This window comes from Xenopus laevis, chromosome 1S, assembly GCF_017654675.1.
Source record: "Xenopus laevis strain J_2021 chromosome 1S, Xenopus_laevis_v10.1, whole genome shotgun sequence".
Classification (NCBI taxonomy): Eukaryota; Metazoa; Chordata; class Amphibia; order Anura; family Pipidae; genus Xenopus; species Xenopus laevis.
The window spans coordinates 87,072,604-87,098,956 of NC_054372.1; the positions used below are offsets into that span (position 1 = coordinate 87,072,604).

The following is a 26,353-nucleotide window of genomic DNA, read 5'->3' on the forward strand; positions in this document are numbered from 1 at the left end:
GCAACTAGTAGTTTATATTTTGCAGAGTCTTATCAATAACCAGGTTGTTGCAGGTAAAAATGTGTCTGTTTCCATCTTGCACTGTACCTCTGAGCACTTCACTTGTGCGACAATTAGAAGAGCCTGCAAACTAAAAACCACCAAGTTGCATACACAGTTTCCATTTAGATATTTCCTATATTGCTCTTTTTTACATCCTTACCAAGGAGTCATCAAAAGCTCCCCTGCTAAGGATGCTGTGTGTGCAAGAGAAAAGGTAGTTATAAAGCAAACAGCTCTTATTATGTTTACAAGTGAGGATTCAGAATGGCAAAACCACAAGACTTAGCAAGTCGGGAAAGAGGCACAGTTTATTCAGACATATTTTCACATGCAAGGCTTGTACAAATTGCAGTATCAGAGATTCACAGCATGACCAGAAATGTTTTCTTTTGCAGGGGAGAACAATTATATAGATTATTGTTTCTATATAAGGTAACCTGTTTTAATATCAAATATTTGAAAACTAGACCTATATTCATGTAGGACCTATTTTATGCTGACAAGTCAGCACTTTCTAATGAAATGCTTGGTTAAATATACGGCAGCATTTTATTGCATCGTCAGCTCCTTTTCAGAATTGAAAAAAAGAACAAAAATCATAATTAGTTATTGCTTAGTATTTGGGATAATAAATTTAGTTTTTTCCAGTACCTTGCAACAAATGACTTTCTTTTGCCAATTTCCAATACATTCTTCTCAACAATAAATTACTTTAAACAGAAAATAAAGATACATTATGTTCTGAACAGAAAAAATGTTGAACTATAAAAAAAAAATTAAAAAAAATAGACATTTAGCATAAATTGAAATTTCTCTTCCTAGCTTAAAGGCTAAAATATAAATAATAAGAACATATATTTAACTTTTTACACAAAAAACTAGAAGAGAGCTAATGACACAAAACTTCTTATAGACGGTAACTGAATAAGTAAAATATTCATTAATATGTATTTACACACACAGTTGGGAAAAAAACAACATACTGTATATTGGATTTTGTGATATGTGCCAATTGTGTTGTAACCATATACTCTGCAGCATTTTCCTTAAAGTACAATTAACAGAAGCCAATGTGGCTGATGAGGCAGGAATTGCCACTACGCACTAGAATGGGATATTCCCTTCAAAACTACAGGTGCAGATTGTTAAGAAGCAGACTTTTTTAATCCATAAAAGTTTTGCAGAGAGTCCCACAAATGCAATTGTAACATACTTTTCATGGCATAAAAAACAGAAAGAAAGGGGGGAAATTAAAAATGTTAGTTATGCAAAGCAAGACACTAAAAAACTTACTAACACCAAAGTTGCTGACATTTTAGTATGTCTCATTCTTTCAAAAAGCAAGCATTCAAAATGTGTTTTATCTGGAATTAGATTGCATTCTAGTTTTGTTGGCAAACAGAGGAAACGTAAACTGAATAGCATCATTCCCCAGCGACTCACAGTGAAAATGGTATGAAGACCAAGAGCCAGATGTTGCTGTCTATAAAATAATCATATTTTTGAGTTCTTCCAAAAATTTCCAGAGAAATTGTCTTTCAATCTGGAATGTTTCCTTTGATACAGGGAATCAAAGTAGTGGGACCTGATATAATAACACTAATGGTAGATTCATGCTTAGTCATTCTGGGAAAATAAAAATGCAAAATAATGATCCTCCTTAGTGTAAATATACAATATTTGCAGCATGGATCAAAAACTATAGAAACTAACAGTCACCAAGTCTCATTTAATCACTGTTTCATGCACATTCCTAAACAGATGCTCATGCACTTTGACAGCCTAACTAATGCAAACGTGCATTATACAGTAAAAGGGCTTTTCAAATAAATACATTTTCTTTATCAAAATAGGATCCCCAATTCTGACTTTATAAGGTTTTGCAATAATCAAAAAAAAAAACAATATTTACGTCTCCCCTATAAAAATTTAGAAGGAATACCTACATAAAATAATTTTTTTCCCATTTCATGTTTTTTTCTATTTTTTTGTATTTTCTAATATAGGGTATAACTGCTACATCTGTAATGTTTTTGTCTCTTACATACACCCTGTGATATGGAAAGTATTAAAAATCTAAGTTAAAGAGGATCAGTGGTCAAAGTGATTGCACCAATCATATATATGTTCCAGTCTCCTACTATGACTCTAATTTATCAGGTTAATTTATGGTTCTGTAAAATTATTTAGTGTTCTGAAATGCACATTTTGATTGCAGTTTGGAAAACATTATATCGGGGGGTTGATGCCTTCAGTGAACATGAACCTGTTTTCAAGGCTAACTAGAACAATTGACAGCCCTGCAATTGTAGATTTTTTCATAAAAGCCAGTTTTCACAGTAGCAGGTGTATTTCCATTATGTATTCTATATTAGTTATTTGCATTATCCTGATGTAGTTAGTTAACAGTAGCATGCTCTTCAACTACTCATTTAATTTACCCATAAAGCAAAATTTTGTCTGGCAGTGCAGATATTATGTTTTATATACTGTACTGAAAGCAAATGACTACCCATTGCAGAAGAACAGTATTTTTTAGAAGTACTGTATTCCAGGGATAGCTAATCAGGAAACTACAGTACAACAAGCAAATATAGGGAATAGTTGCAACTCTTGAAAACCACACATTCAGTCAACACCATAGATGCAATGCAAAGAAAGCCAAGAAAAAGGAAAAGTCGAAAAGTTCAGCAAAAATACAGTGGGACAGCAATTACTGGGACATACAAAATTGTTATCAACATAACATAACATAAAGGCACCATTGATGTCTCTTAGTTTGAAATACTGTAAAAAATTGCTACATATGGCACATAACACATTTGTACATATACTTAATTTATAAAATGTTTCCTGTTCTAATTGCGGAACTGTTAAAATAAAATAAATTGTTTAAGTTAAGGTGGAATACTTCATTATATAAAATAAAGTTTTACAGGTCATTCTTTGTCTTGTTTTATACAGCAATGGGGTCTTGATTCGTTATTACACTGGACAGTCTTGCTTGTAACTCTTCCTGTGTTGAGAATCGGCTAGGTGGGTTAGTCCTGCTGTCAGCATGTCGGTATATACTGGCTGACTCTAGGCTAGCTGCCAGTGGATTCTGTATACTCAGGAAAGGTGTTTCCTCGCCTATTCTTTCATCTTCTGTCTCACTCTCAGATGTACTGCTCTCTGAGCTTGTGTCAGTGTCCAGTTCTAATCTATTTGAAATGTGGCCATTGGGTTTTGTTCTTTTTGCCCTTCGGCTGTTGACTAATTTCTTTGCAGGCTCTTGTGATGGTTCATACTCCTGTGTGGTTTCATACTCCTCATCTTCTACTATTCTTAAAGGACTTGGTGGTAAGCTGCTGCTGTCATGGGCAGGATTGTAATGGTAGGAATTGTACTGCTGGCTATAGTGGTGATGGTGGTAATATAAGTCATATCTCTTGTCTCGTAACCTTGGTGGAGACACTAAAAGCAGAGGTCTTTCTTCTTCTATAAAGGGGCTTACAGCCACTGATGGAACAGATACAGCTAAACTAGATTCCGGTGGTGACATTTCCAAAAAATGTGATTTAGGAGAAATTGGTGTCTGGAATTCTACTGGTGACATGCGAGCTGGTGTTGTCATAGCTGAAACATATCTGCAACAAAACAGAAAAAACAATCCAGTAAGGTATTCGTTTAATAACTATATAATGCTACTGTTTTGTTCTAAGTTATTACACTTTGAAGAATGTGTTTCCATGTTTACAGAAGAACTATATACTACTGGCATGGAAAAATATTGATTGAAGAAAAATAAATTATTATTCATTTATATAGTAAAGGAATTAGAAGCTGTCTTTATTTTTATGCAAAAGGGTCAATAACTACAATGCTTATGAAAAACACACACTGCTGAGCTAAACTGTACTTTTATGTGGAGGCTTATTTATTAAAGGACAGATATTAATGTTTTATAGAGATTTTTGAAACCACAACTAAACTCACAAACTCTAAAACCATGATTGTAATTGAATTTATTAAAACACTGAATATAAAAAGTACAAACAACAAAAAAAGCACTGAATGATGTGCTAAAAATATAAATACTTTAAAACCAATTCATAGCAGATAAAAAAATCTGAAAACCTCTAAAAGTCTGAATTGATTTAAAGTGGTCCAATCAGATCACCGCAGCTCCATTGACTTCTATAGGACCTTGACAGCTTTTACTTGGCACATTTTGCATTGGAGGTTTTCGTGGTTTTTACACTTAAATTTAGAATTAGAGTTTTTTTAGAAATATAGGAAAACCACAAATGTTTCCAGATTCATGGAAATAAAATCAAAATTCAATTGTAAATGGGCCCCTAAGTGTTCCCTTCAAAGTGAAAAACTATAGGAGCCATATCCAACTAAATAATAATTTAACAACAATTATAAATGTGTAAAAGTTGTAAAACAATTATAGTATTACCTTTCACTGTGTGGTGAATCTCTGTATGAATCTGGAGTATCTCTAGCATGCCTGAGATAGCTACAGTCTCTAGGTCCTCCAATACCATTAAGACGCCCCCTTGGCCCTGTTGGGCTTGTGTGCCTGCTGTTTTCCACCGACGATGTAACTATTACTGAGTGGCTTTCTGATATAATGCTTTCTGAATGACCATTACTCCAGCTAAAAGAGAAAAAAAACCCAGAAAAGTAATATGCATTCATCATTATATCACTGAACATGATAATCTTAAATGTTAGATTGACAATAGTGACATTGATTTAATTTTGCTTACATGTCACAATTATGAGTTTATCTTAATAAGCATTATGGTGCACTTTTTTTTCTGTATTTATATAAGTATACTGTAATTTGCATCACCATATCTTAAGTCCACTAAAAAGCATTTAAACATCAAATAAACCTAATATGATTGTTTTGCCACCATTATAGATTCATGCATCTTAGTTACAGTCAAAGTGTTCTATCATTACAGAGAGAAAGAGGTTTGGAAAATAGAGTCTATAGGATGCCCTTCTTGTAACTATATATATATCAGGATTCTGGATGAGAGATCCCATATATGTACTTTTAAAATTACAAACAGGGCTTACTGAATCTGTAAGTAAACACAAAAAAACTGGTATTTTGCATTAGGAAAAAGCAGAAAAACCACAGTCATTCTTATTTGATCCTTGCCTTCCACACAAACCAATGGATCGGAGATCTCCCCAGCCCTCCCCACTATAAGGATCTATCTAAGGAGCTTTCTGTGCTCCATGTTTGACAGAAATTAGCAACACGGGAGCCTTTTTTTCTAACAATTAAAGTTGTAGCATAATGGAAAGGAGCTTCTCAACAAGGTAATACAATGTATATGCTATTGCAGAGCCAAGAATGCAATGTACGTGTAAGAAATGTTTCCATTGTTTTGCATATGTTTTTGGAGATGTAAAAACATCAGTTAATACACTACTGATAATTATAATTATTGATAATTATAAATGTGATAATTTTGTAGAGGGGCAGCTACAACTCAACAATTCTGTACTTTGGACAGATGTTATATCTGTATAAGGAAATGCTGCAAAGAAAATAAATTAACTTTACAGTAAAAAACTCACAAACCTGTGACTTGGTGTTGGTGTAACTGTTGTTGAGTGATGTGTTGTCGAAGTATAATGGCTTGTAGAGAAAGATGTTTCTGTTTCCCGTTCAATCACGTGTTCACTGGATATAACATTTTTTGAGACATACTGCTGGAAAAATAAAGATAAATATTATGCGGGGTAGCTATTTTACAACATTGCCAACACCATATTCAAGAACTAACTGCCATGAAGATTAAAGCAGTCATTCATAGTTCAATATGAACTCAAATATTTTCATGCAAAAGCTTTAGCTTGTGTGTTTTCAGATTTTCTAGCTGCAATTCAATCAGCTTGGAAAGGGCAAAACACATTGCATAAAATAGTTTCAGAGATGCTTGATATTGTGTCATTTATATGATGTAGGCTTTAACAAAAAAAATTAATCCATTTGAAACCTACTACAGGTATGGGACCTGTTATCCAGAATGCTTGGAACCTGGGGTTTTCCGCAAGGGCCTTTCTGTAATTTGGATCTCCATGCCTTAAGTCTACTAGAAAATCATTGAAACATTAATTAAAACAATAGGATTGTTTTGCCTCCAGTAAGGATTAATTATATCTCAGTTAGGATCAAGTACATAGTACTGTTTTATTCAAGAGAAAAAGGAGATCATTTATAAAAATTGCAATATTTGATTAAAATTGAGTCTATGGGAAATGGGCTTTACATAATTTGGAGCTTTGTGCATAATGGGTTTTCGGATAATAGATCCCATACCTTGACAAGAAGCTATATAAAGGCAAAGGAATAATTATTACATTTACATTTATGTTGTTGCAATTTTTAGCTACTTCAGCAATATCATGTACGGACATTCATTTGCTCTGTATACATAATTGTGAGTTATTTTTTAGCCTATTAGAAACTTCTGTCATGATAATGCTCTTTCACACTGTGACAGAGGAAAGAGAAAGCATATCCCTTAAGCGTGTATTGCAAAAACAGGGCCATTTTTGCACAACAGTCATGCTCCTGTGATGCTCACAGAACGGCACACAGACCACAAGAAAATCTCTTAATGACCTACATTTACCAGCTGGACATTTTCTGGAGGTGGGTTTGGATGGTGAGGTCCATTTGCCATGTTCACCATGTTGTTCCTTTCTGATCGGAGGCTTTGTCTTAAACGGTCATGCAACTTTTTTCTCTGTTTTCTGGAGAGGAAAAAAAAGACACAAATTCCAAAACAGTACATATCTACAGCTATATTAATGTTTGTATGGATTTGGTCACCATGTATTCTAAATACAATGTACTTTGATAGGGACAGTTTAAATGCATAGAGGCTTATCATGTAAACTAGACAAACTGTAAGCACTAAGGGAAAACTCAATAGTCAGGGCTGAACAATATTTTCAGCTTTATTGAAAATGAAATATACCAGTAAATCCTCAAAATAGTGCTGCTCTGAGTCCCCTGTCAAAAGAAACACTGCATTTCTTTCCTTCTATTGTGTACATATGGGCTTCTGTATCAGACTTCCTGCCTTCAGCTTAAACCTTCTTGCCCCGGGCGTGAGCATGCTCAGTTTGCTCCTCTTCCTCTCCCCCCCCCTTCTCTGCTGTAATCTGAGCCCAGAGCTATAAATGAGCAGGGAGAGACTAAGGCAGGAAGTGGTGTCACACCAAGCTAATACTGCAGCTGCTATCCTAAACAAACAGAGAGCTTCTAGAATAAATATAGCATTCTACAGAATAAATATAGCATTCTAGCTTGCACTATTGCAGCCAATATATTGGCAATAAAATGCCTCCATAGCTTTCCTTCTCCTTTAACCCTAATAGAACTATTCAATATTAATATTCTTGAGTATATTTCTATTTGTGTTTTTTGCCTCATTTTTTCTCAGATTGCAAGAAAAAAAACCCCAATCTTGAAGTTTAAAATATATGTCCCAAAGTGTTAAGCAATTACAGCTGCATAGTTGATTTCTGTTGAAAAAAGGCAAAGGCATAAATTCAATTTCTCCATTACTCCATGCAGTTAGAACAATTATACAAAAGCATTTATCATAATTATGGTTGAGGTCACTTAAGGCAATATCAATAACAGCAATTTAAAATTATTATTTTTTAAATTAGAATAAAGCAACTGTGCTATATTGCTATGTATAAAGACTGTAAAATACAAATATATCACTGATGTGTGTTTGCCTTGATTTTTATTTTGTAAAAAGTAGAAATATAATAAGGTGAAAGTTTACTTGGTTTTGCAGTAGGCCACAACACACATGATGCCAACTACAAGAAGTGCAATGCAGATGCCGGTTATGGTCAACACTCTTTTCTGGTACAACTCCTCAGCTTCTAGAAATAGAAGAAAAGAAAGGAATATACTCAACTCCTTCAACTTGACATATATCTAAATTAATGTTTTTCTAGGGTGTATATATATTTAAAATGATATTTTAATTTCTATAGTTTAAATTGTACATCAGACTGATAAAAAACAGCCACACAGTGTATATATATATATATATATATATATATATATATATATATATATATATATATATATATGCATTTAGACAATTTTAACACTTATGCGTTGAAAATGGGATTTCTGCTGTTGATCCTGTTAAGACAGCTGTTTTTTCAGTTTATTTGCAATATTAATATAACGTGAGATGACTTAAGCTACTTAAACAGAACACACATGCCACTGGTAATATCACACTGGAAAATGTACAGGTATGCCAGTTTCCCTAAAATAGTTCAAAGAAGATAAGTGATTGTCAATTATGACACTTGCTTGAAAAAAATAAGTCAATAAGTCAAAATTGTCAATGGGTTTTGCTAAAAAAAACTACTCTATAGAACAGGGTAATTTCATACATATATAAGACCAATAATCAGATTAAATCTAGCTTTCCTTTATTCTTCCCTGATACTTTATTGTAAAAAGGGAATAAAATATAATAAATTGCTACTTTTATTTATACAATTATTAAATTCTAGTTAATGATTTCTTCTCTTTGAATTTATTGTATCTACTATACTTTCATATAGGGGATAAATAAATAACAGTGTTGGGCTCATTTATCAAAGTTGAGTATCTGGATAGTAGCTCATGGAAACCAATACATTTTTGCTTTTATTATTCTGTCGGCAGGTAAAAAATGCACATTTATGTGTTGCTAGTAAATTAAAAAATTAAGACAAAAGTGCACTCACATATAAAGTAAATAATGGTTAAATGTATATAAAATGTGTAACTGTCATTTGTTTCATCTTTGTTAAAATAGCATTTAATGGCAAAAGTTGGGAGTAAATGGGGTGCACTTTACATTTTACTGTCTATGAATATATATTGCATCCTGCGGGTTTATAAGAGATGCCCTGGCTCACTTGCCTGCTGATTATGATGGGCTCCCATAACAACATGCAATGTAAGGATTTCATACCAGCATTGTTTTATATTTAAGTGAAAGATTTTGTCACAATGCATCCTGGAAATAAATCATTTACTTGTGGCGGTTTTCTATCTTTCCGTATGTAATGTGTAATTCCAGGCTCCCTGACACCACATATAACAAATATGGTGACTGTAAGCCCTACTGTGCTACTTCTATACTGAGCAAGTTATGTGACTGAGGAGTTGGGGAACTGTGCAAGTGGGGCTAATACTTAAAAACTGAACACAGGTTAGTCGTGAAAAAATGAACACAACAAATATTTTTTCTCATATAAAAAGGTTTGGGGTTTTATTAAATTAGAGTTCTGATTTAGTTTGGTATTAGGCAATTTGTTTTGTGACAAATTAGGTATTAGAATGAATCCAAACATTAAGGCACAAGGTTACATCCTTAAAATGAGTTTTTTTAAACACTGCTACATTTTTTTTTTGCACACTCTGCACAGTCATTCTGTACAGGTGATGTGGATGAAACTTATGTTTTGTAAATTCATTTTTTGAAATTGTATGAAGAAAATAAAAAGTCTAATCATATCAAAATGCTTTATAAATAAAATACTAAAAAAACTAATGCTGCACAAACTGATTTCTTTCAACCTACTTGTAAAACTAATATCTGAACAGTTTATATTACATTCAAATTACATTTCAGCAGTCTTTACAGGACAACTTCAGAAGTAAACAAGGACATTTGCACATTTGAAATTGGCTTGCACAAATCGCAGGAAATCAAAATACATTTGTGTCTATACAGAATCTTACAATGTGATCTTGCCTTCTCTGGCCCTTCTCTTAAGATTTTTTTCCAGTGTACTGGAAAATACAAAAATGCCAGACGTTACCAGGGCAAAATAACCCCAGAAATCTGATTCCAGAGCCCAAGTAATTTTTTCTTTCATAGCATGAAAATAAATAGTAAGGAAATGTTACATTAACATTTTAAACTGCTCTGCTTGTGTTAATGAAGGCAATAATATATTAAGCTTTAGATACAATGTTTTTTATTTTATTCCAAATAAATGTTATAACAGGAGACACAAATCTTTAATTTAAAGGAACAACTTATTGAGCAATTTTATTTTCATGCTGAGTAAAACAATTTAAATTAAACGTATTATTATTGTAAACATTATTTTTTTTAAACCAAATAAGCAGGCTAATATAGTAACTTGGTCAGAAGTTTGCCGTAATAGTTGATGATTTTTCAGGTCAGAGGAACCATGACTAATTTTTTGTGAAATATGCAGTCACAAGACTCGGTGCAAAATAATCTATATATGTTAATATTACTGAATAATTAAAGAAGGATTTCACTGTTATGATTTTGTTTATGATGATCTATCTTAAAACAAGACCATAAGCAGTACAATTAAAAGCACCAAGAGGGCTATAGCTTAGGAAACTATTCTTCATATACCTGAAGAGCTTAACTATTACTTGCTAATTATTTCAAATACATTGGCCTTATTGTAAAAACAGCTTAAGTAATTGTCAATGGTCTAAACTGTCAAGAAGCATTTTCTCAATCACACTATCCTATCATTAATAAATATTCCACATTCGACACTAATACATAGTTTCCTGTCTTCACTGATGCTATTAGCCCTAACCAATTTTACCTATTATTATTATCTTAAAATTAAGTACAATATTGTAACCTAATTGGCAGCTATAGATAGACATTAATTTTGCAACATAATCATTATGTTAATAATGAGGATTGTTACTGGACACAGTGCACTTTTATATTAAAAAAGGATTTGTTGCTAGCCAATGTCAAGAATATGAAACATACAGTTAACAATCATGAACAATATCAAACAAAATGAATAGTTAAGTTCATTAAGAAAGTAAGAGGTTAGCTTGTAATAAGGAAGCTTTGCATTGATTAACAGAAACATAAAGAAAACATGAATAGGGACACAGAGTTAGAAAGGGAAAGGTAAAAAGAGGAATATATAGGGCCAGAGGTTAAAGGTGAAGGAGTCAACTGTAGGCCTGGCACAGCATGCTTGATACTGGAAAAAACAGAGTGAAGGAATGCTTGAAAAAAAGGTTAAAGCAGAATTTGAAGGGATTTCTCATACAGCATAACGCCTGGCCTTTTCTTAGAAATAGTTCACTTATAGGCTAGCAGGTAATTATCACACTTTTTGTTATATAATTATTCAGACAGTGGTAGCTAAGAAGAATTCTAAGAATAATTAAACATATATTGCTCACACTCTAAACTGAAATCAAATTGGTATGATAGATGAACTGATAAACCTCATGTCAAGAAAATACTTTGAAATGTGTTTGTGCAAGGATACATCAGAACAGTACATTAGTTTTCTAAAATATTGCAGTTTTAAAGAACATACATATATTGTACTAATAAACAAATACTATTGATTTAGGTAATTTAAAAAATAAATATCAATAAACGTTCACCTACTACCAAAATAAATTATTTGTTTGTTACCATATAATATTGTTTTGTATAGCTGGAATACCACTGGTCAATTGCTATAATGAAGCAATAGAATTCTTAATTAATCAGATGAAAGTAAATGTAGGACTGGCCAGACCAGGGATGATTTGTTTGCACATCTTGAATATATTGCAATATATGGACAAATACTCCAAATTTTGTTTAAAGGGGAGGGCATATTTTAGTATCTTTATGCACGTCTTATATAGATAGATAATGGGTAAGTGCAGAAGATCACTTATTTTTGTCTTATGAATCTGAATGAATATGAATTTTGTGATCAAAGCCTCATTGTGCCCAAAATAATGGTTAGCAATTTAGTGATAAGCATAACGTCACCTTTTTTCCTATAATTGTTCTAGATTCTTAAATCTAATTTCAGACTCTACTGTACTAGTAGAAAAAACTTTTTTACTATTTACAGGTATTTGACCTGTTATCCAGAATGTTCGGGACCTGGGGGTTTCTGGATAATGGATATTTACGTAATTTGCATCTTCATACATTGTCTACTATGAAATCATGTAATCATTAAATAAACCCAATAGGCTGGGTTTGCTTCCAATAAGGATTAATTATATCTCAGTTTGGATCAAGTGCAAGGTACTGTTTTATTAATATAGAGAAAAAGGAAATCCTTTTGAAAAATTTTGATTATTTGATTTTTATGGACTCTATGGGAGATGGTCTTTCTATAATTCGGATATTTCTGGATAACAGGTTTCCTGATAACGGGTCCTTTACCTGTACTAGTTTGCTAAGGATATTTCCAAATGTACATAATGGATTTTTTTGCCTAAAAATGTTCACCTGCTCTAAGGTAATGTAAACCATTACAATCTTTGTCAAACTGTGCAAAATGTTCCAACTTACTATAAAAACCATCAACTGAAAATCATATTATATTTTTTAGCCCACAGTAAACATTCTTATTACAGGTGGTGTATAATAAAAATGTATCACTGTTCTAAATAAAAGATAAGTCATCCTTTTTGGTCTAATATTGTTATTTGTCTAGGACATTTATGCTTTAATATTCAGTTGTTGCCATCCTTTTTTACATTTTTGAAAATAAAAGTGTCAGACTAGCAGATAGCAAAACCTTTGTGAAGACTACCCCTTCCTAGAAACAGACAAGAGAAAATGAAGTGTAAAAGCCTCAAAGGGGGTTGTGAAATAAAAGGCACTTAGTTTGCACAGGAGCAGTAATCCATATCATCACATCAGCAGGCAGCATTTGCTGTTAGCATGTTTAAAAGCATACATCTTGTAAACATTGCTATGCGTTACTGCTTCTGGGCAAACTTAGTGCCTTTTATTACATATGGGGTAGAGGGTGTAAAATAACTACATTCTTAGTACAGAAGATAAATGACAATAGATTTTCTTATCATATAAGGGCAGCTCTAAAAAAGTTTGTAGCACTAAAGCACTAAGTAGCACCACTCCTTTGCTAAAAAAGCTAAGATCTCCACTAGTGTCTTTAGTATGTGGTCAATCACACTTAGGGGTTATTTACTAAACTCCGAATGCAAAAATCAGGAAACATTTGTGATTTTTTTAAATAAAATTTGACTTTTAAAAAATCACGAAAAGTGATGGAAAAGTCAGAATCTGAAAATCCAGCATCTCAGACCTGTCGATGTTGCATATAATTCAAGAGGAGAAGTCTCAATGATTTTTTAATGTGCTCTGGGTTTTCTGGAGTGTGACAAGTTCTGGTTCATTGCTGCTAGGGGTTTTTTTAGTTAAGGGTTGAATTCTGCTTTAAGTTACACCAAAGATTGGATTTTAACGTTTATTATTCGATATATTTAGAAGGTAATAAAATAACATTTTACCTGTCAAAATAGTATATTGGGGTCTGAAAAAGCATTATATATATTTATCTATATTAACTTAACAAGCAATATGAATGTCTGATGGCACTAAACAAATAGGGGCACATTTACTAAGGGTCGAATATGGAGGGTTAATTAACCCTCGATATTTGACCATCAAAGTAAAATCCTTCAACTTCGAATATCGAAGTCGAAGGATTTACCGCAAATACAAATCAAAGGAAAAAACGTTTGATCGAACGATTTTAATCCATCGATCGAAGGATTTTCCTTCTAACATTGATGCTCGGTAGTGCCGAGGTAGGTAGTCAAAGTTTTTTTTAAAGAGACAGTACTTCAACTATCGAATGGTCGAATAGTAGAACGAATAGGTGAATGATTTTTAGTTTGAATCGTTCGATTCAAAGTCGTAGTCGAAGGCCAAAGTAGCCTATTCGATGGTCGAAGTACCCCAAAAAAAACTTCGAAATTCAACGTTTTTTTAACTTCGAATCCTTCACTCGAGCCTAGTAAATGTGCCCCTACGTGTTCATAAAAAATGTCAATGTCACATTTGTCTTTATCGTTTAACTTTGAGATCAATATTTTTTCAGACACTATTTGATTCAATAAAGTTTATTCTCATCTTTAATCAATGAGAACAGGTACAATTAATCTATGTCAAAATGTAAAAGCAACATTTAAGGTAGACATACCTGCCCTTACATTCTTTCTTATTATAAGGATGTGTTTTTATGTATTGTCTATCAGTTCACTTTATTCAAAATATTACTTGCAGTATAAACAATTCGAATGTATGCTAGCATTAACTCAGTTTAGAAAAAGTGCAAGCAAATGCAAGGATATTTTAAGTCTAATCTAATTATTTTCAGCTATGAACTCTAGAAAAGTGTTATAGCTGTATGATCCCTTTCAAAGCACAAGGAAATTGGTTAGGAATTGAAGGAAAAAAAGAAGGTTTTAAGCTTTTCGGCTCTAATATCTGCAGGCTAAAAGGAATGATTGGTCCATACCCATAAATTCAATTCCAAGATGCTCTGCCAATGCAGAAAGTTGACAAAAAGAAAGAAAAGGGAAAAGTTTCAGAAAAGAGCAATACACTGTACTCAAAAACAAATTATACATAAATAATATGCCTAATCTATGTCTGCACATTGAAACAACACATATGATGAATGGTTAATGGCAATTTTAAAGGGGAAGGAAACCTCCTCGGCGCTAACCCCCCACCCCCCCTCCCGTGTATTGCCCCCCTCCCTCCTCCCCCCTGGCCTACCCCTCCCATTGGGCAAATGCCCCTAACTTGTTACTTACCCTTCTGCGCAGGTCCCGTCCAGGGAGTTCACAGCCGACATCTTCTTCCACGCGATCTTCTTCCTCCTTTGACCGGCGCATGCGCAGTAGGATCATTTCGCCGGTACGATCTACTGCGCATGCGCGTGACTTTTGGCGCATGCGCAGAAGATCCGTACCAGCGAAATGCTCCTACTGCGCATGCGCCAAAACGCCGGTCAAAGGAGGAAGAAGATCGCGTGGAAGAAGATGTCGGCTGTGAACTCCCTGGACGGGACCTGCGCAGAAGGGTAAGTAACAAGTTAGGGGCATTTGCCCAGCGGGAGGGGTAGGCCAGGGGGGAGGAGGGAGGGGGGGCAATACACGGGAGGGGGGGAGGGGGGTTAGCGCCGACGAGGTTTCCTTCCCCTTTAAATGTCCATGTTCTCTTGGGCTTATTAAGTGGTAACACAGACATAATATGTCAGAATGAACGCATGAAGAAATCTAAATGTATGCATTAAGATACAAGCAGAAATTCTTCTTCGATATACAGTATAACTAGTAATTTCTTTTCAACTACATGCAGAAAACCTACTGATGTGAAATCATGACATATATTTCAAGAATTTCATAAATGTTCTATAGTATAGTATTCTATATAAAATGGTCTTGCAATTTTTCTACATTACAAAACATTTATAAATATAAATTTGAATAAATAAGTAATATTTTACAAAATTATATACAAATTGTTTCCATAATAAATACAATGAAAATACATCTTGTTTTAGACAAATATAATTAAAGAAAATAGCTAGATCAGCTAGCTAGACTTCTAAGAAAAACATATATAAAGATAATTAATATATACACAGAAATACAGTTCACTTTTTTAAACTAGGGACTACTTATTAAATAATTAACACAAAATAAGTCAATGCCAATAAAACATAACCAACAACAAACAAAAAAAAGAAACTTTACTGTAAGGGGCATATTTATCAAAGGTCGAATTTCGAATTGAAAAAACTTAGAAATTCGAATTCAAAAAGACCAACCGAAATTAAGTCAAAGTTTTTTTTTGTCAAATAGGTCAGTTTTCGATCAAATAGGTCCATATTCAGCCAATTGGAATTGTACGAATGGAAGGAATAGCGCATTCAATTCGATTAGAAGTTTTTCCAAAAAAACTTTGATTTTTCCACCAATTGACTCCATATAGGTTCTAGGAGGTCCCCCATAGGCTAAAACAGCAATTTGGCAGGTTTTAGATGGCGAATGGTTGAAGTTGAATTTTTAAAGAGACAGAACATGATAAATTTTGATATTCGAATTTTCTAATTTTTTTCAAACTCGAATAAAATTTGGACTATTACCTAGTTGAAGTAGACTAAAAATAGCTAGAAATTCGATTTTTTTTTTCATTCGAAAATTCACCTCGACCTTTGATAAATCTGCCACTAAATGTAATTTTGTAAATTAGCTGAATTTTCTGGGGTTCAATCAGTAACACTTCAAGGTTATAAAATCAAATGGAATCCATCCAGATTTCTTCCAAAGAGAGCCATTATTAGAAGCCTACATTAACATTGCTAATGAAAATATTAGTTGCACAGAAAGCTTAGTTAGTGACATGCCCATGCATACATATTTTTGTATTTATGCTGAATATTTATCCTATTTGATTAATGTCATAGTATTTATTAGGTAGCTTCCATTTTAAATGAATTCCAAGAAAACATGCTGACAATACATGCATTAATTAAAATGCTTAGTATAATTGATCTTTTCTATCTAGATAATAACTTTACTATAAACTTAAATAATGAATGCTACACTTTTACTTTATTAGTTTTACTACAGACAAGTGGAGGTTTATTTATTAAAAGTCAGATTGTAGTGGTTTTAGAGGTTTTTGAAACCACGACTAAACTCACATACTCTAAAAACACGATTGTTATCGGATTTTTTAAAAGATCCTTCTATTGTCCCTAAGTTAAACAATAAAGCTCTAAGGTAGTGTAATTGATCATTCTGTTTGCTTTAGATATGTAAAAGGCCATTAAAAAATAGAAAGATTTTATTTTTTATCTAGACTACTATTCAGAAAAAGGTAGAAAATGAGCATCCATGGATTTTAGGTTGCACACATTTATATTGTAATAAACTATTTTGGTATGGGACCTGTTATCCAGAATGCTCAGGACCTGGGGTGTTCCAGATAATGGATCTTTCTGTAATTTGGTTCTTCTTACCTCAAGTCTACTAGAGAATCATGTAAACATTAAATAAACCCAATAGGCTGGTTTTCCTTCCAATAATTATCAATTGTATCTTGGTTTGGATCAAGCTACTGTTTTATTATTACAGAGAAAAGGGAAATAATTTAAAAAAATGTGGATTATTTGGATAAAATGGAGACAGACTTTCTGTAATTCAGAGCTTTCTGGATAACTGGTTTCCAGATAACGGATCCCATATCTGTAATTCATTTGTTTAATTAAAATGCTATACATTTTAAGGAGCTGTCTATTCAGCATCTGCATTAGGTATTTTTAATATAAAAAGGAGACTAAAAAGGTGACTTTCTTGTATTATCTGGTACATCTTGATTACTAAAATGCAATTTAATAAAATAGTAATTAAAAAAACATATTTTTCTCATAATTTGTAATATAAAACAAACATTATAAAGTAATATCTAGAATACATTGTAATACATTTACAAAAACAAAGGTATAACATATGGATTTAAAGTAACTTACATCGGTCTAAGGAAAGAAGATATTTAACAGATTTGTACTCATCACTGTAAATGTATTCCTATTAGGGATGGCTGAATTTTTTCGCCTTGTTTCGCAGCAAAAATGGCGCCCATAAAAATATTTTTGACGCCCATAGACTTTAATGGGCGTCTGCGACATTTCGCTGGCGGCGAATTTTTGTCGAAACGGGTCAAATTTGCCCAACCCTAATTCCTATCTTTATTGTTCCAAACAGTTGGACCTGAAAGTAAGGTCCAGCTGTTTATATTTACATGTAGACTACATGACAAGACATTAACATAAAATAGATATATTTTATTTCTGTGGAGTATTTTAAACATGAAAAGATACAGTACACGTAGAATAAGAGTAATTATGAATTTCTCTGAGTCTTCTTTAAAACGTTTCACCACTCATCCAAGTGGCTTCTTCAACTTAACTGACTGGTATGGAATTCCAAAGCATTTAAACACTTAGGGCAGATTTATCAAGGGTCGAATTCCGAATTAAAAAAACTTCAAAATTCGAATTAAAAAAAGACCAAACAACATTTATTAAAAAAATCTACGTTTTTTTTTCTCCCAGTGAATAGGCCATTTTTGGTTGAATTCAATCAAAGTAACAGCTCAACCGATCAAATTTGATTCTAAGTTTTTCCAAAAAAAACTTTGATTTTTCAAAGTTCAACAATTAACTCCAAATAGGTTCTAGGAGGTCCCCCATAGGCTAAAACAGCAATTCAGCAGGTTTTAGATGGTGAATGGTCAACGTCGAATATTCTAATGATAAATTTCAATATTCTAATTTTTGAATTTCTTTCAAATCAAATTTGGACTATTCCTGAGTTGAAGTACACAAAAATTTGCTTGGAATTCAATTTTTTTTTTGATAAATCTGCCCCTTAGTGGAAGCAAAGCCACATACATCCAATTACAATTGTTGTACAGTTGTTCAAGAATAAATATATGTGAAAGTGTGAGCCAGTCATGATGGTAACATGATCCTCATTGAGGCAGGTGTATTTTTTTCAATGCACATAACTGGAATTGTGAATTGCTGTGAAACCACCAGGGTAAGGAAATCAAAGCGGCACTGTACGTTGATCACAAGCAGTGTCACTGGACCCCTCCTCTGTTCACAGCTGATTTTTCCAGTTTGGCTTAAATGGCCTCCTTCACACCTCTTTCAAACCATCTGTCATCTCAGTCCAGCTGAACTGAAGAACTGCTCAGATGAGTTGTAAAACATTTTCAATAAAACTCAGAAGAGTCAAGTTGTCTAAGACTTTTTTACTAACTACTGTATATAATGACCTGGATAAATGAAAATCTTTATAGACAACATGAGAAGAAAAACAAAAATGAATATTAATCTAAATGTAAATTGCCCCACATTTAAAGGCCTATTTAGAAAAATTTTAATTTGTTTTTCTACTTGGAAAAAAATGCTAATATTAAAAAATAATGCTTGCTTATTTATAAAGATATCTGAATTTAAAAAATTTGATAGAATTAAAATCATGAAAAAAACTTGAATACCTCAGATCTGTACTCTATTTAAAATGTGAAAAACTCACATTAAAAAAATGTTAAATATTCTATAGACAGCTCACATTGACTTTTAAATGAACTTGCCAGCTTTTAGATGCCAAAGTTTTACATTTAAATTTTTTGCACTTATTTAATATCGAACACTTAGGTTTTTGAAAGCATAATAAGAATTCAGCATAAAATAAGAATTACAAACTGAATTCAAATTCAAAAAAATCTCCTCCAACATGTCAGTTCCACATGCCACAGAACTGGTGTGGTGCTTTTTTACAGCAGATCTGTGCACAACAATGTGAAATTACACTAAATACACTTCTACAAATCCCATAGGAATATATTGAAAGTGGGTGAGTTTTTCTGTGGTGAGCTCTAATCTCACATTTCTGTAACTCTAATTCGAATTTGTTAATTTTAGTGCAAAAAAATCTTGAAATTCATATTTGAACATTGATAAAGTTATTATAAATAGCCCACATTATTTGCCATTGTGAACTCAAATTAGTCCATCTCCATTTTATCAGATGGGGCAGATTTATCAAAGGTCGAGGTGAATTTTCGAATGAAAAAAATTAGAATTTCGGGCTATTTTTTGTGTACTTCGACTAGGGAATATGATTTGAATTTGAAAAAAATTCTAAAATTCAAATATCAAAATTTATCATGTACTGTCTCTTTAAAATTTCGACTTCAACCATTCAACACTGTTTTAGCCTATGGGGAACCTCCTAGAAGCTATTTGGAGTCAAATCGCAGTTTTTTTGGGAAAAATTTTGAATCGAATTCGATCAAATGCGCTATTCCTTTGATTCGTACAATTAGAATTCGGCCAAATACGGAACTATCCGATGGAAAATGGACCTATTAGTCCAAAAAAATTTCGGTTGGTCTTTTTGAATTTCAAGGTTTTTTCAATTCGAAATTCGACCCTTGATAAATATGCCCCTTAATATTGGTATAGTAGCCATAAATCATGTCCCTACATCCTGTAGTTTGCTCTATTACAAAGCTGATTGGGCCAATAATTTGCACATTTTGGGGGTCATTAACTAACAATTGAATTTTGATTTTTTTTCCACGAATCTCTAATTATTGGTGGTTTTCTCATTTTTTTTAAAAAAAAGCTCTAACAATTCAATATTTATTAAGTGTAAAAACCACGAAAACCACTAATACAAAACTCTAACAGGTAAAAGTTGTGGAGGTCCTATAGAAGCTGCTCTGATCCTATTGGTGGTTTTTATGCTAGTAATTGTCGAAAAGAATTGTTAGAGGTTTTCGAGGTATTTATCTTTTTTGTGCATAATTTTCCTTTCATACTGTTTCTATTTTGATTTTGTAAAAAATCTCATGATGTTCATAGTTTTGGAGTTTGAGAGTTTGTTTGTGGTTTCAAAATATGCTAAAAACACTACCTTAGTGTGTCACTTTACCTGTCAGGATTAAATCAGTGCTTCATTAGAGGCAACAACTAGAAACAGGTGAGCAAATTGCTGGATAAATATGAATGTATCTTACAAATGAATTAAAGCCATTCTTGCAAAATTGAGTATTGCATCCCAATTAAAAAATATATAAATGATAAGCAAGAAGATTTAATGATCAAATAGATAATGTGAAAAAAGTACATTTACCTGCTACTACCAATAATAATTTACTTATTTAAATCAATGTGTATTATTGCACAACATTTACGCATTTGCTGTTAATGCCACATATTTGAACATTACATATATAAACAATTCTCCTGACATTATTAGAATGGTAAGTGCTGTGGAAATATTGTTGCTATCTATATTTTTTGCCAGTTTTGGAATTGTTTTCATGGAACAGTGTTGGAGTTCTGCTGATTTAACAGAGCTGTTGGATTATCAAAAACAGGGACAAACCTATTCAAAGTGGCAACAGTCTTACAGTGTTCAAAAAGTAACTTCTAATACTGCACATGGCTCATTAGCATAGCATTAATAATATTGGCAAGCAATATGATTAACACTATGCAAAGAAAAAAGATGGAACATGAACAGCAGTACAAAAAGTTTCCCGATTATTGCTGGAAGAATTGCAAGGAAACTAGTACAGTCAAAGGCCAGTGACCATTCTCTCATTCTAAAAAAGTTAGAAGAAAAGCACCCAACTTATCAAGTTATAGTTCAAATCCAGTCACTATTAAACCACAATATTGTCATTTAGTCATCTTAATTAGTAGTCTATGTGATTTGTTGCATAAAATCATATAGACAACTATTAAGTGACAATATTAGTATTCACAACATATTTAATGAACTACTCCTGCACAGTTGAGTTAAATAGAAGGTGGCTTAATAGTCACCGGATTTGAACTGTAACTTGATAAGTGGGGTACTTTTCCTCAGACCTCAACTATAATCAAGAGGATATAATAAGAATTATAATTAGACATATCAAGGGCAAATCAAGGGCATTTTATCTTGACCTTTTTTAACATTCTCGCATTCTGATTTTTATTACATTGACAAAATGTTTATTTTTTCAAAAGAGACAGCATAGCGAACTACCACTAATAGTGCCCTAAGAATGCATTTTCTCCTATGTTTTGTACTCCTGATATTTGTTGATATACTGTATATGTATTTTGGAAAAGTTAAGCATAACCATTTATCCCAATCCAATGTCAAGTCATAGTAAAAATCCTGATTGGAAGTAAAGAAAACATTGTATTCATGGACATTAATACAGTAATGCTCCCCAGTACTTAAATATACATATATAATGTGATGGGCTATACAACTATCTGTCACAATATCTAATACAAGTAATTAAAAAAACAACTGGACTTGCTGAGTAATTATTGAAGGCGTTTCACTGCTCATCCGAGCAGCTTCTTCAGTTCAACTGACTGGTGTGGGAAGTTCTCGGCATGTAGACTCTTCCACCAATCCAATCGCAACGGCACACTGCAACTCTTCAGAGAGGTGACATCTGAAATTCACAGGTGTTGATTCTGTGTACTTACTGTGATAGGATTACCAATGTGTCATGCAACTCCTAGAAACAGGTGTTACTTGTGAGTTGCATGAATGTATATGTGAAGTGTTCTCAAATCGCCGGGGTACAGATGTTAGAACAGCATTGTATGTAGCAGACAGGTGGTGTCGAAGGCCCCCACCTCTGTTCACGGATGGTTTCTCCGACTTGACATGAATCGCCTCTTTCACGCCTCTTTCAAACCAGCGATCTTTATCCAAGATTTGGACATTGCTATATTTAAAGGAGTGCCCTTGTAGGTGTAGAAAGACAGCCAAGTCTAGCCCTGTTGAGTTCGCCCTCCTATGCTGATCCATTCGCTTGGTGAGCAGTTGTTTACCCAATGTAGAGATCAGTGCACTCCTCGCTACACTGGACTGCGTATACCACATTGCTTTGTTTTTCTTTAGGCATTGGATCCTTTGGGTGTACCAGTTTTTGTCTCAGTGTGTTGCTAGGTTTGAAAAACACAGGGACATGGTGTTTGTTACAAATCCTCCTGAGTTTCTCCGACACTCCAGCTACATATGGCATGACTATGTTTCGCCTATGTGTCTCTAGGCTGTTATTTCTTTTGGTGTTCCTGTTGGGTTTGGTTGCTGTTTTGACAAAGGCACAGTCTGGGTTGAACTGTTTTGACAAAGGCACAGTCTGGGTTGAACTGAAGAAGCTGCTCGGATGAGCAGTGAAATGTCTTCAATAATTGCTCAGCAAGTCCAGTTGTTTTTTTAACTACATGTCCTGGATGAATGGAAATCTTCATAGTCATATCTGTCACAATGTTTTATATAACAATATTCTCAGAAAAAAATTGCAAATATTTTCACAAATAATACATTTTAATTTGTATGGGGTGTATTCAGCTTTGCAATATCCGTAAACAGATAAAAGCAGAGAAGTATGATACAAATGAACTTTGTATTTCATTTTCTTATTAAATACATTTTTTTGTTTTGTCTATTTTTAAGTTTGCATCCTATTTTATATTATTTTAAAGTTTGCATCCTTATTTTATTTGTACTCTATACTCAAGTATTAACCATATGTTTTTTATTTTCTTACCTCCAAATCACTACAGTTTAAAAAACATCCTGTAATACCACATGCATGCCCACTGACAAAGTCAAAGAAGAATAGTAATAATAATAGTAAATATTATTATTATGTGGTGTCATGCTACAGGCAGAGGCAAACAGTACTAAACCTAGTAGAGAATGATAAATCAAGTACTAGATGAGATCGGAGAAAAGATTCAGCAACGAGAAAGCAGCACCAATTGAGCATGCTCCTATTCAGGCAGAGACAGAAAGGAAGTAGACGTACTGTAGAAGCTGGCCATTACGTAGTTTTGGCAGCGATCACCAGTAAATTCATTTGGGCACCTGAGAGTAAAGACAAAAAGGTAGAGAAAACAGAGAAAAGAGAAGAGTTGAATATATGCCAAGAAAGAAATCCTTCAAGTGTAAACTGATTGTTCTTGGAGGTTCACTATCAAGACACTGCATTTCATCTCTTTGTACTAGCATGACTTTAAATATATCAAAATAGGAACAGAATTTTCCAGTTTCCACCAGATTTTAACTTTTGCTTGCTGATGAAGATCACCTTCTAAAATATGTCCATGACAATATTATTAACTAAGATTTTTAGATTAAAAAGATTTTTTTGTCAAGATTTTTCCCCAGTCATGTGTATAACAAAAAGAGAGGTAACTGTCCTTGATAAGTGATGGCACCAAGCATAAGAGCTTTTGATTTTTTTTTATTTGTTGCTGTATTTGGGAAGGAAGAAATCAAAGATCAGATTATTGTGACATACTTTCTGATCTTACGACTCTCAATGGATCAGTTTCAGTGCATCTTGCTCCAGTGAATCCAGGTTTGCACCTAAAGGGTAAAAATTTCATGAGCAAAATAAAGCAAAAATAATATCTTAAAAATCCACCTGAATTTTAGCTTCTTTGGGGCATTAGAAGCTCTTTTTAGGTTCTGACACCAAGGTGGAAAAAAAATTTAAAAGGTGAACATCATGGCTACAGAATCCAGCACATTAAATCAAATGGACAAATCAGCAATATATATATATATATATATATATATATATTCAATAGTTTGGTTATAAAAAATAATGAGCAAAAAGGCAATGTGGTTGAATATGGGGTATAATGCATTTAAAAAAAAAAAAGAAAAGTCAGTGCAGAGCACTGTAATTACTCCGTTGGTTAGAATAATTGTGAATAGCTTTTATATACTCAGGCAATAAGTAGATGGTGCAAATACCTGAGCTAATTATATACATAATGCAAACAGCAGCTTAATAAGGTATAAAATACATGCTCAAATATGAAGCTTGAGTTGTGAAAAGAATCAATGAATATATCATAAATAGATTCCTGAGTTTATTGTCTGAAATGATACTGGCAAAAAAACATGTGACTTTCTTGACAGGAATCCCACTCTACCACTGGGATCCTTAATCAGCTGATAAAATCCACTGTGATCATGAATACATTTATAAAATCATGTTCATAAAAAAAAAGATAAACAATGAGTAGTACTTATGCAATATAAACATTAAATTAGTTAAAATAAATACAAGTCATTGTAAAAGTTTAAAACAAACATCTATTGGTTAACAAAAAATTAGATATGTTTGGTATAGATGGAGTCTACTGCTTTATAAAAAGGTTGCATAGCTCATAGCACTTTATATCAATAGTCTCTGTATTAAAATGGGTCACTTTAATAGGATTGTGGAGGTGCCTAATATGCATTAAAGAAGAAATGATTTTAACACTTACAATATTGAGTTGTTTTTCCTATAACTACTACAAGTGAGTTCAAACAATATAGGAATTTAAATGCACATCATTCTGCATGGTAGCATTAATTTAAAGGGTCTAGTTAAAAATCTCTCTCAAAAAAACACCATGGACAATCAACCTTGGCTCTGCATCTTTTGCAGAGAGCTGAAATGTAGTTAAGGACAGTTGGATAACGTAACTATAACTGTATTATATCTAATACAATATATATATAAAAAAATACAGTTTTGAATGATCACAGTGCCATGTAGGACATAGGAAATAAGAAAACACAAGAAAGTAATATCAAAGACATCAAAGTACTGCGCTTTTGTTACAGAAAGAAATTAGTATAGAAGGTTTACCACCTTATTTATACATGCTAGTATGGTTTTTATTACATGATTAGGTAATATTTGCTCCTAAATTAGGAAAGTTTTCTGAGACTTCTGAGTGTCAAATAGTCCACCTTCAGGAAAGGAGTACCAAGGTGCTGAAAGTTTAGCAGTCAATACATATGCTCATCAAATATGATGTACCTTATATTATCGAATCTGCAGTATTATTAAAAGGAAAAATATGCAATTATATGTAGAATGTAATTATCTGTTTTACATTTTACATTTCCTATATTCAATGGATATGAAAGTGAAGTGATTAAAATTGGATGGATTGGGAAGGGATCTCAGGGAATTTGCTGTTATTTTGTGAAATTCTAATGTATACAGTATAATGTATTCAGATATACTGTAATGGGGTTATTTACTAAAGTCGAATGCAAAAATCACAAGAAATTCGTCATTTTTTTTATAAAATCAGACTTTTAAAAAAATCACAAATTTTTTGGAATTTATTAAACTCAGAGGATGGAAAAGTTCCGAATCTAAAAATCCGGCATCTCAGACCTGTCAAGGTTGCATATAAGTCAATGGGAGAAGTCCCAATGACTTTTTGATGTGTGCTGGGTTTCGTGCAAAACCCCAAAGTTTTCGGGTGATTTTTCCATAAACACACATAATTTGAATTTATCCAAGTAACAACTTTGACAAATTCGATTCTTGATAAATATGTCCCTTTTTTTTTTTTAATTATAGCTATTCAGGTTCTATCAAAATGTGCTAAAATGATCTCTTAAAGTGACACTAACACTAAAAAACTACTTTTTAAAATATGAATGTACATATAGGGGCAAATTCATCAAGGGTCGTATATTGAGCCAATGAATTGGCCCCTACAAGTTACCCATAGGTCATGTTGATTGTTGTTTCCTGAGAGGTTTTTTTTGTAAGTTATTGTTAGTTGAAGTTTCTAAACCTGACTGTTTTGCCAACCTGACTGTCCAATCTTAGCCTGTCAGTTAAAGTTTCTAATGCTAACAGACTCCTGCTGCACAAATATGGCAGCCCCCTCATAAAGGAACATGAGGCATTAGACAGGTAATGTAAAAGCTAGGGATGTAGCGAACCGCCGAGTATGTGTTCGCGAACGCCGTTCGCGAACAACGGCAAAAAATGCGAACAGTTCGCGAACTGTTCGCGAACTTCGAACATCCGAAAATCGTTCGATTCGA

The 26,353-nt window shown here is 33.0% G+C and overlaps 1 protein-coding gene across 12 annotated transcripts in view; it reads right to left on the reverse strand.

The window, feature by feature from the left end:
* Positions 1–493: 493 nt before the first annotated feature.
* The window catches only part of LOC108706826 (pro-neuregulin-1, membrane-bound isoform-like), a 516,025-nt gene continuing 490,165 nt past the window's right edge, over positions 494–26,353 (reverse strand). For 3 of the 12 annotated variants that reach the window (XM_041579857.1, XM_041579863.1, XM_018243569.2), the window contains 7 exons: positions 23,799–23,866; positions 14,401–14,424; positions 7,863–7,965; positions 6,687–6,813; positions 5,636–5,766; positions 4,490–4,690; positions 494–3,671 (listed from right to left, as the gene is read on the reverse strand). In XM_041579857.1, coding sequence (XP_041435791.1) covers positions 2,999–3,671; positions 4,490–4,690; positions 5,636–5,766; positions 6,687–6,813; positions 7,863–7,965; positions 14,401–14,424; positions 23,799–23,866 — 1,327 coding nt within the window. In that variant the 3' untranslated portion in view covers positions 494–2,998. Of the gene's footprint in view, positions 3,672–4,489; positions 4,691–5,635; positions 5,767–6,686; positions 6,814–7,862; positions 7,966–14,400; positions 14,425–23,303; positions 23,363–23,798; positions 23,867–26,353 lie in introns of all 12 variants that reach the window. The other 9 variants (XM_041579862.1, XM_018243573.2, XM_041579864.1 and 6 more) reach the window with 8 other exon arrangements.